At 39.9% G+C, this 15,323-nt stretch overlaps 1 protein-coding gene across 1 annotated transcript in view; it reads left to right on the top strand.

Annotated features, from left to right (window-relative positions):
• CAPZA2 (capping actin protein of muscle Z-line subunit alpha 2) overlaps positions 1 to 3,046 on the top strand; it is a 47,068-nt gene extending 44,022 nt beyond the window's left edge. Inside the window, exons 9-10 of the mRNA XM_019743218.2 lie at positions 1,367 to 1,429; positions 2,118 to 3,046. Coding sequence (XP_019598777.1) covers positions 1,367 to 1,429; positions 2,118 to 2,258 — 204 coding nt within the window. The 3' untranslated portion in view covers positions 2,259 to 3,046. The remainder of the gene's footprint in view (positions 1 to 1,366; positions 1,430 to 2,117) is intronic.
• The last annotated feature ends 12,277 nt before the right edge of the window (positions 3,047 to 15,323 follow it).

Raw genomic sequence — 15,323 nt, 5'->3', positions numbered from 1 at the left:
GAGACATTGTATTCGGTGTAGTTCTATATCAAGAGCATACATGTAATTTATTTGCATAACAGGATATTTGGTATTAGGTATTACCTTCTTTGAAGAGTTAGACATTGAGCAAAGATTATTCTTAAGAGAGATTTGTCTACAAAATTATAGACTGGAGTTGTAAGAGATGGTCATAATAATTAAACTTAACTAATATGTCAGTTTTTGCTGAGATTTTTAGGAATGTATTTTTCACTTTATTTTATAGGGTTTTCATTCTTGTTTTTGGATGGAGAAAAATACACCCATTATAAAAATATAAATACATATGTATAAATGTATATATATAGTTGGCCCTTAAACAATGCAAGGGTGAAAGGGGCTGACCCCCCTCACAATCAAATATCTGCATATACCTTTTGACTCCTGAGAAATGTAGCTACTAATAGCTTACTGTTGACCGGAAGCTTGATTAACACATGTTTCATATGTTGTATGTATTTTATACTGTATTCTTATATCAAAGTAAGGTAGAGAAACAAAAACATTATTAAAAATCATAAGGGAGAAAAAAATACATTTAAATCCGAAAATACATTTAAATCCATGGGTTTGACTTGCACAATTCAAACCCATGTTGTTCAAGGGTCAACTGTAAATAATATGTAAAGTAAGGTATTTGAGAATTTTACATTCACACTGTTTTATGAAAGAGTCTAGATTTCCATTAACTTCACTGTTAGGAAAAAGCAAAGAAACCCCTATATTAGAAAGTTAAAAAATTTTTTCTAAACACTACAGTAAATTTAAAATATGCTCTTCCTAATTGGTAATTTTTAATGTGTCATTATGGTGGTGAATATTGTTCAGTAAATTTAACAATATTTAGATATAGTCATTAATTAGGAGTCTATGACTTTGTTACCTGTAATGCATGTTAATTGGAATGCATGTTAAGTATTACAATCGAATTTTTCAGCAATGTGTATTATCAGAATTTCACTCTCCTTAACCAGTGTAACACTGAGACCAGCCTCATTCTGTAGACTTTTAAAATATTTTTGCCTGGGTGGCTGGTTAGCTCAATTTGTTAGATTGTGGTGCTAATAACACCAAGGTTGCTGGTTCGATCCGCGCCTGGGCCGCTGAGCTGCACCCTCCTTTAAAAAATATATATATATATATTTTTTTTTTTTGCCTAGTTCCCCCTTAGACGTAGAACAATTGATCTTACAGTATTTTTCCTTCACCTAATTATAATTTCCATTTGTTACTTATTAAATTAGAAATTATTACCCATACATATATTGACAGGCCTATTTAAAAATAACAGTAGTATAGTTTTAAATTACTGTTTTATTTACTTTTGGTTTTGTTTTTCATTTAGAATGAGGTGCAAACAGCAAAAGAATTTATAAAGATTGTAGAAGCTGCCGAAAATGAATATCAGGTATGATTTTCAAAAATATTGTATAATATTTACTTATAAGTAATGGCACTGAAATTTGAATTTCAGTAATAGCCTGAATATTTTCAGTGTTTCACTATAATAGTCTTTTTTGTGTTTTTTCTTTGCTTGTTTGTTTTTAAGGGGCAAACTTGTGAAAGTGTAGCCAGAATGCACTTTTAGCCAACTGTAATTTCAGAGTATTTATCGAAATATGCCAAAATTTTACATGCTTATTTTGTTTCTGGTTGGAAATGTTCATTTAGGAGGTGTTTCCCAAAGCATTCGGATCTTGTGTGATCTGCTTAGATCATACTTAATTTTGTACTCTGCTTTTTACATTATTTATCAGCTTCTAAACTCCAGTCTTGAACTTAAGCATTTAATATATGGATTAGATACGTTTCCACTCCTTGCAAACTAATTTATTAAATTTTGAGTGAAATAGTAAAACAGCTCCAAAATGAGGATTCACAAATACTAATTCTCATTTACAATTTCATTTCCTCAAATTTAATTATTCAAAATTTCATTTCCTCAAATTTAATTAAACAGCTTTTGAAACCATATTGGGGTTTTTATTTGACTGAAACAGGGTACTGAAATATGGGATTTTCCTAAAACTTCTATGTGTTTTATACATTGTTTTGTTCCTTTTATTTCTTTAAACTTTTCACTGCTGTTTTCATAGACCGCCATCAGTGAGAATTACCAGACAATGTCCGACACTACGTTCAAAGCCTTACGTCGGCAGTTGCCAGTTACACGCACTAAGATTGATTGGAACAAGATCCTCAGCTACAAGATTGGCAAAGAGATGCAGAATGCATAAGGGGAACATTGCATGACCGGGTCATGTTAGTGTCTTTGCGTTTTAAAAAACTCATTGCAAACGTATTTTGAACTGTCAAGCTACCCAGATGGGCTGTTGCCATTTAAAATCACTGTAATTAATTAGTTTGGTTAGAGCACAAAGCTTAGCTAATCGACCATTATTTTTCATTTCTTTTGTTCAAAGAAGATTGAAAATCAGTTTAGTTTAAATGTCTTTCACTTTCAGTTACGTCTTTCTTTTCTTACAATGAAGAGATGATTCCTCTAGTTTTAATGTTCAAAGTTTTTGAAGTGTTTCAAAAACATTTTACTTACCGTAATCCTAAAGTTATTGTCTTTTGGTTTATGATGTGGGTTAACTTTTGATATCTTCCCAGGCTTTTTAATGGGGTCAACAGTTGACATTCTAGGTCAAGGTGGTCGATGGATTTAGCCAGATACGCTGCTAAAGAAATTGCCTGCCTTTCCCCTCATCTCTCCCATTCATGTAAGACCAAGATTAGAGGGAAAGCATTTTCTATATCAATTGTGTTGAAACCTTTCAAGAAGGTTATTTAGCTAGCTTAGTGTTTAACTGAACTTTTTTTAAACAAAGCCAAGATCTAATGCTGTTTTGAAATTCTGGAATTAAATGAGAATACTTATTTCAGAAATGCATTTAATGCTTTTTTCTTGTGACAGTTACGCAAATTAGCTTGAATTCCATATGTTCCTCAGTTATTTTTATCATAAAGCCACAAATGTATTATAACAAGGCAAATTGTAATATATATAATCCTGAACTCATGACCATGTCTCAGTTTATTTCTTTTTTCTTGGTTGAAAAGTACTGAAATTCAATGTGACATTAAAATGAAAATTTTCCTATTTATTTGAGTAGAAAATCACTTACCAGTGAGTCATAGACTATTTTAAAATACTTTCTTTGGATATTGTGATTCTTTACTGGTTGAAAACTAGAAAAGCTGGGCGTACATATGGTGCGTAGTTACAGTCTGAATTTTCCCATCTCCCTGTGCATCGTATGCATGTTTGTAATATTTTTAAAAATACATTTACTGATGCTACAGGAATTTCAAGCCTGTAGTGAATGTTAGTATTTACTATAGGGAGTGGGGTGGATTATGGTTTTGTTCATTTGAGTATCGCTTATTACACTCCAGTGGAATCCTTTCCTCACATACTCCTGCAGATGTCTGGGCCTGGAAATGTTTTTTTAAAAAACACCACTTTTATTATGTACAATAAAATATTTCATTAGCTTGAATTGTATAGATTTTTTAAATTCTCTCAATGTAAGCATGTTGTTTAATTTCTTTTTAAAAATCACTGTTGGGCTTTGAAAGCATTGAGAATATAATATGAAATTATGACATTTTTGCTTAAATCATTTTCTCAACTTTTAAAATGTAAGTTTTGCCATATTTGGGATTCCTACAGAAAATGAATTGGCAAATTTAAGATATTTTCAAAAGTCAGATGATAAATTTTGAACTAAATGCTAGGTGAATCTTTAATTATTAGCTCAGTTGTATCAATTGGGTTGTCATGGGTTCGTAACCCCTGAAGGTCAATTGCTTTGGCTCTGTTTTATGGCCTAGAATGCTTTCTTGAAAATACATTCAATTGTTTTTAAGATGGTGTGCATGTGAAAAGTAATATTTATCAAGATAATTCAGAACACAGTTTGAAATAATGGTTGTACAATGGGGTAGTCTTTTATGGTATAAAGATAGCATTTTATTAAAGTGGAAGAATGGAAACCCAGCATATCCTAAAGCTCAGGGATATATGTAGCTTTAATAGACCAGAAGCTTAGGCTTTTGATTTCAAGGGGAAATGTCATGTAGCACTAGATACTGCAGACTTTGGGTAGAGTGGTGCTCTGGGGTAGCAGAAGGCAGAGTGGATGGATCTGGGAAACACAGCCTGAAAGCCAGGTAAAGCAAAGGATCCTCAAGCCTGCTGGTGGGGAGTTTAAAGTGAGCAAAGCTTTTTACACGATTTTATTTGAGCCAGACTGACAACATTTGCCAGGAGGCAAGATCTCAAATGCTCTGGAGAAGGACAGTTTTGCAGTTTCTTTAATGCGTATGGAGTTAAGGAGGAAATTAAAGGAAGATTATATAGAGCTAAGAAAAAAAGCGGGATTGGATTGCAGGATGGTTAAGATTACGTGCTCTCTTGAGGACGGGCATGACTGCTGGCATTTCAAAGGTGTGTTAACCTAGAGGCACAATGGACAGGGCTGGCTTATAGACATTTCGCAAAAGAAGTTGCAGGCCTAGGATGTGGCTGCCCACCATGACCTGCGCAGGTAGGAGTTTATAGCTTATTACAGAATCCCTTTTTCGTCCACAGGATTATAGGAATGCTTTGAGTTGGGATCCTAAAAGGAATGACCTAGAAATGTAGGAAGTGGTGGCCAACGTGTGTGCTTAAAAATGAGATTTTGAAGACTTAAAGTTATTAGTAATGACAGGTGTTACCAAGGGAGTGACTAGCTATGAAGAGAGGAGAGGACTTCATGCAACTGAGGCCTGAAGTGGCTGAGGGCCTGAATCAGCAGAGGGAGTGTCATGACGTGTGTGTTGTGCGGACTATACCTGGGCACACGTCCGTAGTACATTTGGGTGGGTTCACAGATGTGTGGCACAGACACTCAGGAGGCCTGTCGTCATGCAGGATTTTAAAAACAAGTGAGACCTGACTCAAAGAAAGGTGCCCTACCAATTCCGGCTCATCGCAGACATTCTTGAAACATGAAATTTGTAGGACAGTAATTAAGCACAGCTATACTGGGGCTGCCAAAAAAATGCATACACATGCCTTGTATTCATCTTTTGTTATCGGTATATATTTTAATGAGTATTACAATTTTAATAGAATTTTTCCGTTCTTAAAATGTCTATACAATTTTTGTGGCACCCTCTGTAGATAATTCTGTAGTATTTGGGTGGCCCTTTGTGTGGTTAAAATCATTTTTGTTTTAATATGAGCACATCCAAAGCTTTGGAAGAACGCAAGAGCCTTTGAGAAGCTCTTCCTGTGGATGACCAGTTTGTGCCACTGCCAGCAGCCAACTCAGGTGTTTCATAACTGCGTGCATGTTAGGAAATGTCCCAAGAAGAGTGTGTGTTTCTGTTCACTACTGTAGATTCTTTAAAAGCAGAATCACAGTGTACTTATTATTTCTAAATTATAGGATTTTTGGCCTTGAAACTGAAAACCTTTTCAAGGCAAAAGTTTCTGTAGGTGTTTTCAAATTCAACATTCTTACTATTACGCAAAAGCTTTATGATAGAATTGGCCAGTAGTGCTAGCTGTTGGCGAATGTGCAAAATATTCACCAATTAAAAGTAAAATAACCAGTTAAACTTTTAAGGTCTAATTGGTATTAGAAATTAATGTCAAGTCATTCGAGATTAATTGTACTGTGTTCAGAGGAGTATTCTAGACATTATGGAGTCAGGAAGATATAAAACTGTTTCTTAAAGGGTAAAGGGTGTCTGCAAGGAGTCATGGGACTATATAGCATGTGTTTCCCAAGCGTTTTCACATCACAGCACATATAGAAGATAATATTTGTGAGGCACTCTGGGAAGAATGGTTGAGGCTGTTTGCCAGCCGCCGAATGGGTCTTGGTATACCTTTAGCCTACGAGTTAGGAAGACGTGTCATGAGTAATACACATAAAATACTTTAATATTGTTTACAAGATAAAGCGTAACTTACCTAAGCAAGGCAAGGAAGGTTTCAGCACTAGTATTTTTATAAGTATGCATGTGTGATGGGTAGACAGGAAACTCATATCTCAATGGAGCATCAAAGTTTTCTAGTATAGCGCCCTCTGATAGACACACCATGGTCAAATAGCATTATTCAGCTGGAACTAAATCTGACTTTGTTATTTTAGACACATATCACAGTATAAAGGAAATCAACACAAAAAATAAAGTTAAGTGTTCTTTTAAAAGTAGAATGTAGCTAATATAATACTGAAACGTTTTTATCCCTAGTTTTGGTATAATCTAAGAAAAGTGTGCTTGTTTTAAACATACAATGTAAAACTATCCATTTCATTCTTTTGCAGTGTAAATGTATCACATGCATTTTTCACACAAACTGACTAGAATGCACACATCACAGATGTCAAATCAGCCACTCATTCTAATAGCAAATCTTCACTCATTAGCTTGTAGGACTACGTGAAGTTAAAGCTCTCTGATCAATAGAAGACAAGGAAACAAAGCTGACATGTCTGAAAAGATTACTTCTTGGGGAAATTTGTGAAATGCCCCACCCTTAAACTAAATACCGAAGGAGTGCTCTTCCTGAAAGAATACTAGCCCCACCCGCAAAAGTCTTGTTGACTAAACAGTAAAAATCACTGCCTTCCTCTTTGGTTTCAAGTTGTGCGCTGCTGACGTAGTAGAACCCAAACAGTGATGCAGACCCCTTCCAGTCTTCTACCTGAAAATGTAGGTTTGCCTCTTGTTTCTTACAAGAGTACTAAAGAGAAATGCCCAGGATCTGGAGCTTTCTTAGGTAGAAATTAGACACATAGGGAAGATGAGTTCTTTTGGAATGCACAGAAAATACAGGCGATCAGGGTTTCAGGACACTGAAAGTTTCTCAACTGAAGGGAAAAAAGCAAAAGTAAATTTAAAAAGGGCAGAAAACCCTGCTCATGTGCACTCATTTTTCCGTAAGGGGAAAAAGTAAGTTGGGAGCTTTTTGGAGGAGAAAGACAAAGCGGAAATCAATTCCATGCCAGACTTGTCGTGTCAAAACCTAAAGCAATCTAAGTACCCAGCAGCAGAGTTGAGTACAGATGCCGTGGTTGTTAACACGGGAGTAGCATGTAGCTTTTCAAAACATGAGCCGGAGCTTCATGGAACATACTATAAATGTTGAGAGAAAAAGGCAACTTGCAGGAAGGTAAATACAGTATAATTTGCATGTGCATCTTACTGTTTCAGTAATAGCAGGTGCGTAAGACATGCAGTGGAGTGAAAAACCCAGTCTGGGTAGGTCCTGTGTGGGGAGGGGTTAGAAATGGGGTTGAGGGCAGAACAGGAATTCAGTTCTATGTGTAAGAATGTATTTCTTAAACTGGGTGAGGGTCTACACGTATTCATTACAACATTCTCAATTTTTGGTGCCTGATACATTTTGTCAATTAAAATATACAACTTATAGAGACACATTTGGAACTCTGTATGAGAAGAAAATAAATACAAAAAAGTCATTAGACCCATATTTTACAGTGAACTTTGTTAAACTTTCCATATTACAGATTATTTTTATTACAGAAATTATCCTGGATGGTAGAAAAAGATAGAAATCTATTACATGAGACTAGCATAACCTTAATAGCACCAAAAGAAGAAAATATTGATAAAACCTCCCTGTAAAGTTAAAAGCAAAAATTCTTAATATAGTAATAATGAAAATAAATACATTATGACCAAGGATTCATCACTGCAGTACAGTATTTGTTCCTTGTTAGCAAATCTAATGTAGCTCACTATATTAGCATATTAAAAGAAATATGGAATCCTCTCAGTAAATACCACTAAAACATTTCAAAAATGTAGTATTCAGTTCTGATTTTAAACACAGCATCTCACATCAGTGGGGTAAAGATAAATTACTCTATAAATGGTGTTGGGACAGCTGTAGCCAGCTGAATTAAAAAAAAAAGTACATTGGATCCGTACCTCACACATTAGATCAGGTTAAAATTGGATCAAAGCTTTAATGGTATAATTATCATAAAAGTTCTTGAAGAAATCATGGTAACAATTTTTAAATAGTTTCAGAGTGTTAGAAGAGCTTGCTAAAATAAAATCCTCAGAATCCATACAATAAAAATGTATTTGACCTCATAAAAATCAAGGTTTTTCTATATGGCTTAAAATGCTCTAAGCAAAGTCAAAAGACAAATGGGCCACAGGAGAAAAATGCCACTTGATAGTTAGTTTTCCCACTGTCTAATGAGCACCCACAACACAATGACAGTCCAGTAGAAGATTGAAAATCAGATCCTGTGAAGCTGAGTCCCTCACGTGGTGGAGTCTTGCTGGTCTTGGTCTGTCTAATCAGACTGAGAAGTAAACTTGAATCTTGTTTAAGCCACTGCTGTTTGTTTTTCCTTTCAGTGACTCATTTTTGCCTCATGCTACACAGAATTTGGTACCAGAGATGGAGTCCTACATTGGCTAATAGTATACAGCAACAGGAATTCCACTTGACATTTTATTTAATACAGTGGATAGTGTGAACCACTCCAGTGCATTTATCACTTCTGCCCCCTAGCACCATCTGCCAATGACACCTCCTAATCCTTGTGACAAAAAGAACCCCCTAAAGGAAGGGAGCATTGCTTCCCTGGCTAGGGCGATTCTGTAGGGCGCAGATATCTTAGGTATCGCAGGCTGGAACGCTGCTGTTAGGCCATGACATTGAAATTCTTTCCTCCCATACCTGGAAGAGGAGAGTAACACGGCTTTACCAATAGGAAAGATGACAGTGAAGATTGAGAATGACAATGGGCCCTTAGGCTGAAGATAGTTAATCTACAAAAGGATGTGGAAAATGAAAGGAAGCAGTAGCTGTACTCCCTCCTCCCTTGTCTGGGGTGCTTGAGATTTGAACCCAGTTGAACTTGCAACATCAAATTCCTTACAAGGGCTCCTGTGTACTAATTTACTGATCCAAACATGTTCTCAAGTTCACTGAACCTGAATGTCAGGATCGTTCATTCTCACTTGTATGGACTTCAGATGCAAAGTGGTAACACCAGGATGTAAGGTTGAAGCTGGGGATGAGAATAAGGGTATGTTGTGCAGGGAGGCCTGCGGGGTCTCTGGGCCCGCTCCCCACAAAAGAACGCAGGACATGGTGAGGCCAAAAAGGAACACCCACGGAGCCATAGATGGGGGAGTCATACCACTATATTCTCTCTGGCGGCATCCACCTCTGCAATCCACTCTCCTCGACTCTGCTCCTCTACTCTCCTCCACTCTGCGGAGAGCCTTGGCCGGCACCATATCCTGCTGACTACGCAATGTGTCGTGCGGGGCATCCAGCGGGGTCTCTGCTCTCACTCCCCACATAAGAACGCAGGATATGGTGAGGCCAAAAAGGAACACCCACGGAGCCATAGATAGGGGAGTCATACTACTATATTCTCGCTGGCGTCACTATAGTCTCACTGGAGGCTGGATCCACACTGTCCACAACCCGCCATCCTACCTGCAGTCCGCTCTTGCTAGCTCAGCACCATCTTCTTGCTAGCTCCCATTTGCTGCTAGCACAACCATGGCAGTTATATTAATGGCCAATGGCTCACTGGTTACAGCTGACGGCCAACTAGCCACAGCTGATGGCCATTTACTACCTGAGCCAGCACCTTTCTACGTGAGGCCAAGAGCCTGGAAACTGCTCTTTGGGGCTCTATCCCCACAGGGTACTTCCTGCCTTCCCACCCAAGCTCATTCTTTCAGAGGGAGTATTAGTTGTCTATCTCTGTGTAACAAGTTATCACAAAGTTAGCACCTAAAACGAGAGCAAGTGCATTATCTCACAGTTTCCATGGGTCAGGAGTCCAGGCACAGGTTAGTCGGGTCCTCTGTTCAGGGGCTCATCAAGGTGATGTCGGGCTGCAATCTCATCTGAGACTTGGGGTCCTCTCCAGGCTCATGTGGCTTGTGCTTGTTGGCAGAATTCATTTCCTTGTGAATTGAGTTTGGGAATGCAGTGATGATGTAATTTATTACCCAGAGTACTTTTGAGAGAGAAAGGGGAGCTTTTAATTATTAAGTTGGTAACAGGTGTAAATAGGTCCCATTCTGGGCAAACCACTATTTGTGATCACCCTTATCAACGACAGTGAGTGTTGGAAGCTGTCAGCCCCTGTTGTAGCCAGGAAGGATAAAGGAAAATGAAAAGCCTTCCTGGGAAAATAGACAATGAGCTCTTCCCAAAGAGCAGGGTCGGGTCTCCCAGTGGGCTGACCACGGCAAGTGCTCTACTGCCAGCGGGGTTCCCAGAGGTTCCTGGGGAGTGGCATTTGGTCATTTCCATTGGGTTCCATTGGTGGGTTGTGATGATTGTTCCTACACCTCCATTTTATAGTGAGTGTTTGGGGGCTGATAACATCTTTTAATTTATAGTGTGCTGGACAATGAGGAGATACATTTGTTCCTGATGAGCACGCACTCCTCCAGGTGTCCTGGGTTTGAGCTGACTGCAGTACAGGCAGAGGTCTTTGGCATGAATGGACCACCCTGTGTGGTAAGCAAGGTGCCTTTGCAAATGTCAAAGGGGGTAATCTGTGGCAGAAAATGGCTAGCTGCTTCCCAGCACCCATTTTTTTGCTGCTCGTCGGCTCTTGAAGAATAAAGACCATATTTCCCAGTTTCCCTTAGAGCAGGGGTGTCCAAACTTTTTTCAACGGTTTTCACCAAGGGCCATATGCGGTAAAATACACAAACAGCCGGGCCACTCACTCGAGGTGAAGTACGTATTGCCTCACCTGGTTTATTTAAGTAAACTAAATATATTTTTGGAATTTGCTGCGGGTCAATTAACAATGGTTCATGGGCCGCAGTTGGACACCCCTGCCTTACAGCGAGGAGTGGCTGTGTGGCTGCACTCTGGCTAATTAGATAAGCAAATGTGTTGTCAGGTAACTTCTGAGAACCTCCCCACAGGTCCGACCTGTGTGCTCCCTTCTTGTTTCCCTCCTTTCCTGCTGCCTGAACCTTGGTTGCCACTGTCTTGGTCCGTCAGCTCCGGGTACACGCGGTGTGTGACCTGGGCCTTTCCACTTAAGAGCACCATCCACACCAGCTTGAACCATCTGCCTGGTCTTTTACATGAGAGAGAAATAAGCCTCTATCTTATTTAAGCCCCTGCTATTTTGTTTCTTGTCACCTGCAACTTAACCTAATCCTAGAAGCAGAGCTCCATACCTTACCCATCCCATCTGATAAAAAACAAAAACGATCGCTAAAGATCTAGCCAAACCAAACAACAGATGTTTTTGGAACTAATAATCTTGAGTTAGAGAAAACCCTCCTGAAAAACAGACAAAACTCAGAAATCATAAAGGAAAAGATTGACAGATTTCTCCTCCCAAACCACTTACCATTTCTGACCACAGAAGAAACCATTAATAGTGGTCACAAACCTTTTTCTCTCCGTCTGCATTTTATCTTTCAATTCCTTGTTTGGCATCCTTTGTGGTCAGAAATGTTATCACTGTGTGTATCACTGAGCATTTCAAGATTCTGCTTAAAGAGGAAAGCAGTTTGTGCTTTTGAGCATATGTTGGAGTGCGATGAGATCATACTTCCCCATCTCATCAGAAGTATGATTCAGGTGGCAGTTCCCGAGAGAGGCCAGCAGGTGTCACTGTTCTCGTTTCAGGCTAAGGGCAATTCCAGTGATGTTAAAGGGCTGGAGTGAAGCGACACTGTGCCCCACCCTTACCCCCACCCCCACCCCAACCCCCGTCTGACACGTGGGCCACCTGGGCTTGTCACGACGGGCTGTTACTCAGCAGGACACGACTCATTCTGGGAAAGACTCTTCTCGTAGTTAGCATCCTAGGAAAGGCCCTTATGAGGTGGAAATACTTAGCAATAAATTAGGGCAGTGCCCACTAACACTTACAGAAAATTTGAATATATTAAAGCCAAGAATACAGTATTGCTTAACTGTTTTTGAAGTCAAGGACTCATTTGAAAATCTGAAGGAAGCTATGACGCCTCTTCTCAGAACAATGTGTGTGTGCACATTCATACCTACCAATCACACACACGTACTTCAGGAACACAGGCTGCTCATCCCCTGTAACTTCGTGTCTCCTGATCTGAGTGGTGATCGGACAGACACACGTTATAGGAAAACAATTTTGCAAAACCCACTGTTCGGTTAATTTATTTTTCTAAATCATAATTTATTCACTTAGCAAACTCTTCTCCGGCTCCTTCCAGTGCCAGACGCGGTTGTGAATCAGACAATGGGAGTTTGTACTCACTGGGGCGGGGGAACAGGCACCATGCAAGTCAACAAGAAAGTGCCAGGTGGGGGTAAGTGTATAAGGGAAACAAAACTGGGGAAGGGCCTCACTGAAGGGACAGCACGGAAGCTGAGACGGAAGGAGGAGTCGCACACTGGTAAGAGAATTCCTAGCAAGGGAATGAGCTTGGCTGGATTGCTAGAGCCATGGGCATTCCCCTCAAGTCCTCCCTTTTTCATCCCCATCCAGCTGAGAGCAAGTCCTGTCAGTTTTACTTCCAAAATATATCTTAAGTCCACTTCTCTCTATCCCAATGTCATTGCCCGAATACAAAGCACCTAGACTGTGGAAACAATCTAACTGGTTTTCTCTCCAACCTGTGTCCTATATAACAACCACAGTGATCTTTTCATAACGCATATCTTATCGTTTCCCTTCCCTGCATAAAAGCCTTGCTGTCTCACTCTCACCCCATCCTACTCTCTCCTCCCTTCCTGGCCTCTCAGCACTGGCCTTTCTGTTCCTGGAATGTTAAGTGCTCTCTCCCTGGGGCTTCGTACATGCTGTTCCCTCTTCCCTTCTCCCCTCACTCCCCCTTCCCTGACTTCACTCTTTACCTGACGCGTTTTCTGTTCTTCAGGTCTCAGATCAAATACCACCTCCTCAGGTCCTTCCCAAATGACCTCTCTCAAGCAGTCTGCTCTTCCCTGCTGCCCCCACTCACGTTCTTTCCTAGCCTGTCAAGCAGTTATTCCGTTCACATGACTTACAGTGATTTCTCATGATCTTGTTTATTTGTGTGGTGGGATTATATTTGAAGTATTGATTACTTTGTTTCTTCATGTTTCTTCACTCTTCCTTTACATGTCTTATTCAGACAAGAAGATAAGAAGCTATTATACTACTACCTAAGGGGAAAGAGGGAGCTAGGAACAACGACAAATAAAGTCTTGAATTTTTGCATGCAAAGCCTGGATCTAGGAGTTGTAAGATAATAACAGATGTATTGAAAGAATATTGGCTGAGCCAAGTTTTTTTCCAGCCCTCGAAGCCAAATAAAACCAGTAAAACCTGTAAACTGTGTGTGTGTGTGTGTGTGTGTGTGTGTGTGTGTGTGTGTGAAGAGGCATATTGGTGAGGGCACAGAGTAGCGTTAGAACTGTAAGTAAAACAAGGGAGTTAACTGCTATGGGGGGTCCTGCACCCTATTCCTTACTCTTACACAGTCAGTCACGCTTTCACCAGTAAGTCACCTAACAGGAGCACAAACCAGGGGTCCACACACTATGCCGATGGCCCAAATCCAGCCGTCCTTGTACAACTGGAAAGCTAAGGACAGTTTCTACGTTATAAAACGGTTGGAAAAAATCAAAAGCTAACCCACATAACAGATGCTTTAAAGTATGCCGTACACTACACTAATCGTTGCACTTGTTAGCTCATTTGATTGTTACAACAATCTAGGAAGTAGGTATTAGTCCTCATTTTATAGAGGAAGACACCGAAGCTTCTGGCTGAGTCCTATACGTAGTCAGAGATCATACAGTGAATGGTAGTTCAGTTGGGATTCAAACCCAGTCTATGCTCAAATCCAGAGCCTGTATTCGTCTGCTGCTTCCCATATGAAAAGGTATCAGCACAGTGAAGATGGTGGCAAAAGAGAGATGTGTTCAATGTGTCCTGGTGAGTTACAGGGAGGCAGAGTCGCTGCGTTTCAGAAGAGCAAAGAAAGCCGTCGTAGGCCAAGGGTACTTTCTGTCAGGAGGCTAGGGAAGACTAACCTGAACCCCAGTTAAGTGAGTGTTATCTACCTCCCCCCAAAAGAATTCTATTCATATCATTCATTAGTTGGCCTGTATTGTACTTAGATTTTATATTTTGAATTTTACCAGTAAAAAAATTGTGAAAAGTTGTTTTCTTTCTTCATACATAAGTACCTACAAAATACCTTTTATTTTGCCTCTCAGCCTGCAACGCCTAAAATCTGGTCCTTTACAGAAAAAGTTTGCAAAACGCTGGTTTACTCCATAAAGACACTTATCGTTTATTTAAGAGTTCCAGATGTAGGTGATTCCAGGGTTAGTTCAGCAACTCAGTGATGGCATCAGGACTCAGTCTTTTTCTATTTCTTTGCTCCAACATTTGTAACATGTAGCATTTATTGTTGGTGGTGGTGTTTTGGGTTTTTTTTTGGCAGGGGTGGGGGGGGCGTCTTCTCATGTTCCCAAAATGGCTGCTGCAGCTTCAAGCTTTGCAGCTGTAAGGAGAATGAAGTTTAGATTGTGCATTTAGAGATGAGACATCTCAGCCAGTGTGGAGTGGATGCTGACAACACAAGACCAGGATGAGATAATTGCACAGCACTGCCAAGGCCAGCATGGGCCAGAAAGAATCTGAGAGGTACTGTAGATAAGCCCTCCCCATTTAATGGTGAAGCATAATCTCAGGGCTTAGAACTAATATCAGTGAGAAACAAGAGAAAATATTCTGAATGTGTCTAAATTAATCTGGATATGACTAGAAATTAATCTGGATGTGATAGAAATTAAGTTGTTAAAGACAATAAAGTTGTCTGTTATCTGCCCCCAGTAGAGCGTCAACTGCATGAGGGCAGATATCTCATGTTGTCTGTCTTACTCACCACTGTGGAGGAAACTCTGGTTGCCTACTCAGCATGCTTTCTTCCTTCTTTCCCCCTCCTTCCTTCTTCTCTCTCTCTTCACCACTTTTTCTCTTTTCCTTCCCTCCTTCCTCTCTCCCCACCCATTTTTCCCTAACAGTCCCCAAAGTATGTTGGCAATGGCAGTATTCCCAGTTTCCTTTGCAGGTGGAGGTGGCCAGGTGATGCAGTGTAAGCAGAAGTGGCTGCGTGGGGCTTTGGGAAATGCTTCTTAAAGGAAACAAACTCTTCTGATTTGCTTTCTTTGGCCTTTTGCCCTCTGCCCTTGTTCCTCCCGGGAATGTGGACCTACTTCTGGGAGGTGCTGCCTCCATCTTGCAGCCATGGGAGTAAAGCCACAGAAGGTACAG

This window comes from Rhinolophus sinicus, linkage group LG11, assembly GCF_036562045.2.
Source record: "Rhinolophus sinicus isolate RSC01 linkage group LG11, ASM3656204v1, whole genome shotgun sequence".
NCBI lineage: Eukaryota > Metazoa > Chordata > Mammalia > Chiroptera > Rhinolophidae > Rhinolophus > Rhinolophus sinicus.
Note: the sequence above shows the minus strand (reverse complement) of the source record. Positions and strands in the feature narration are given on the sequence as shown.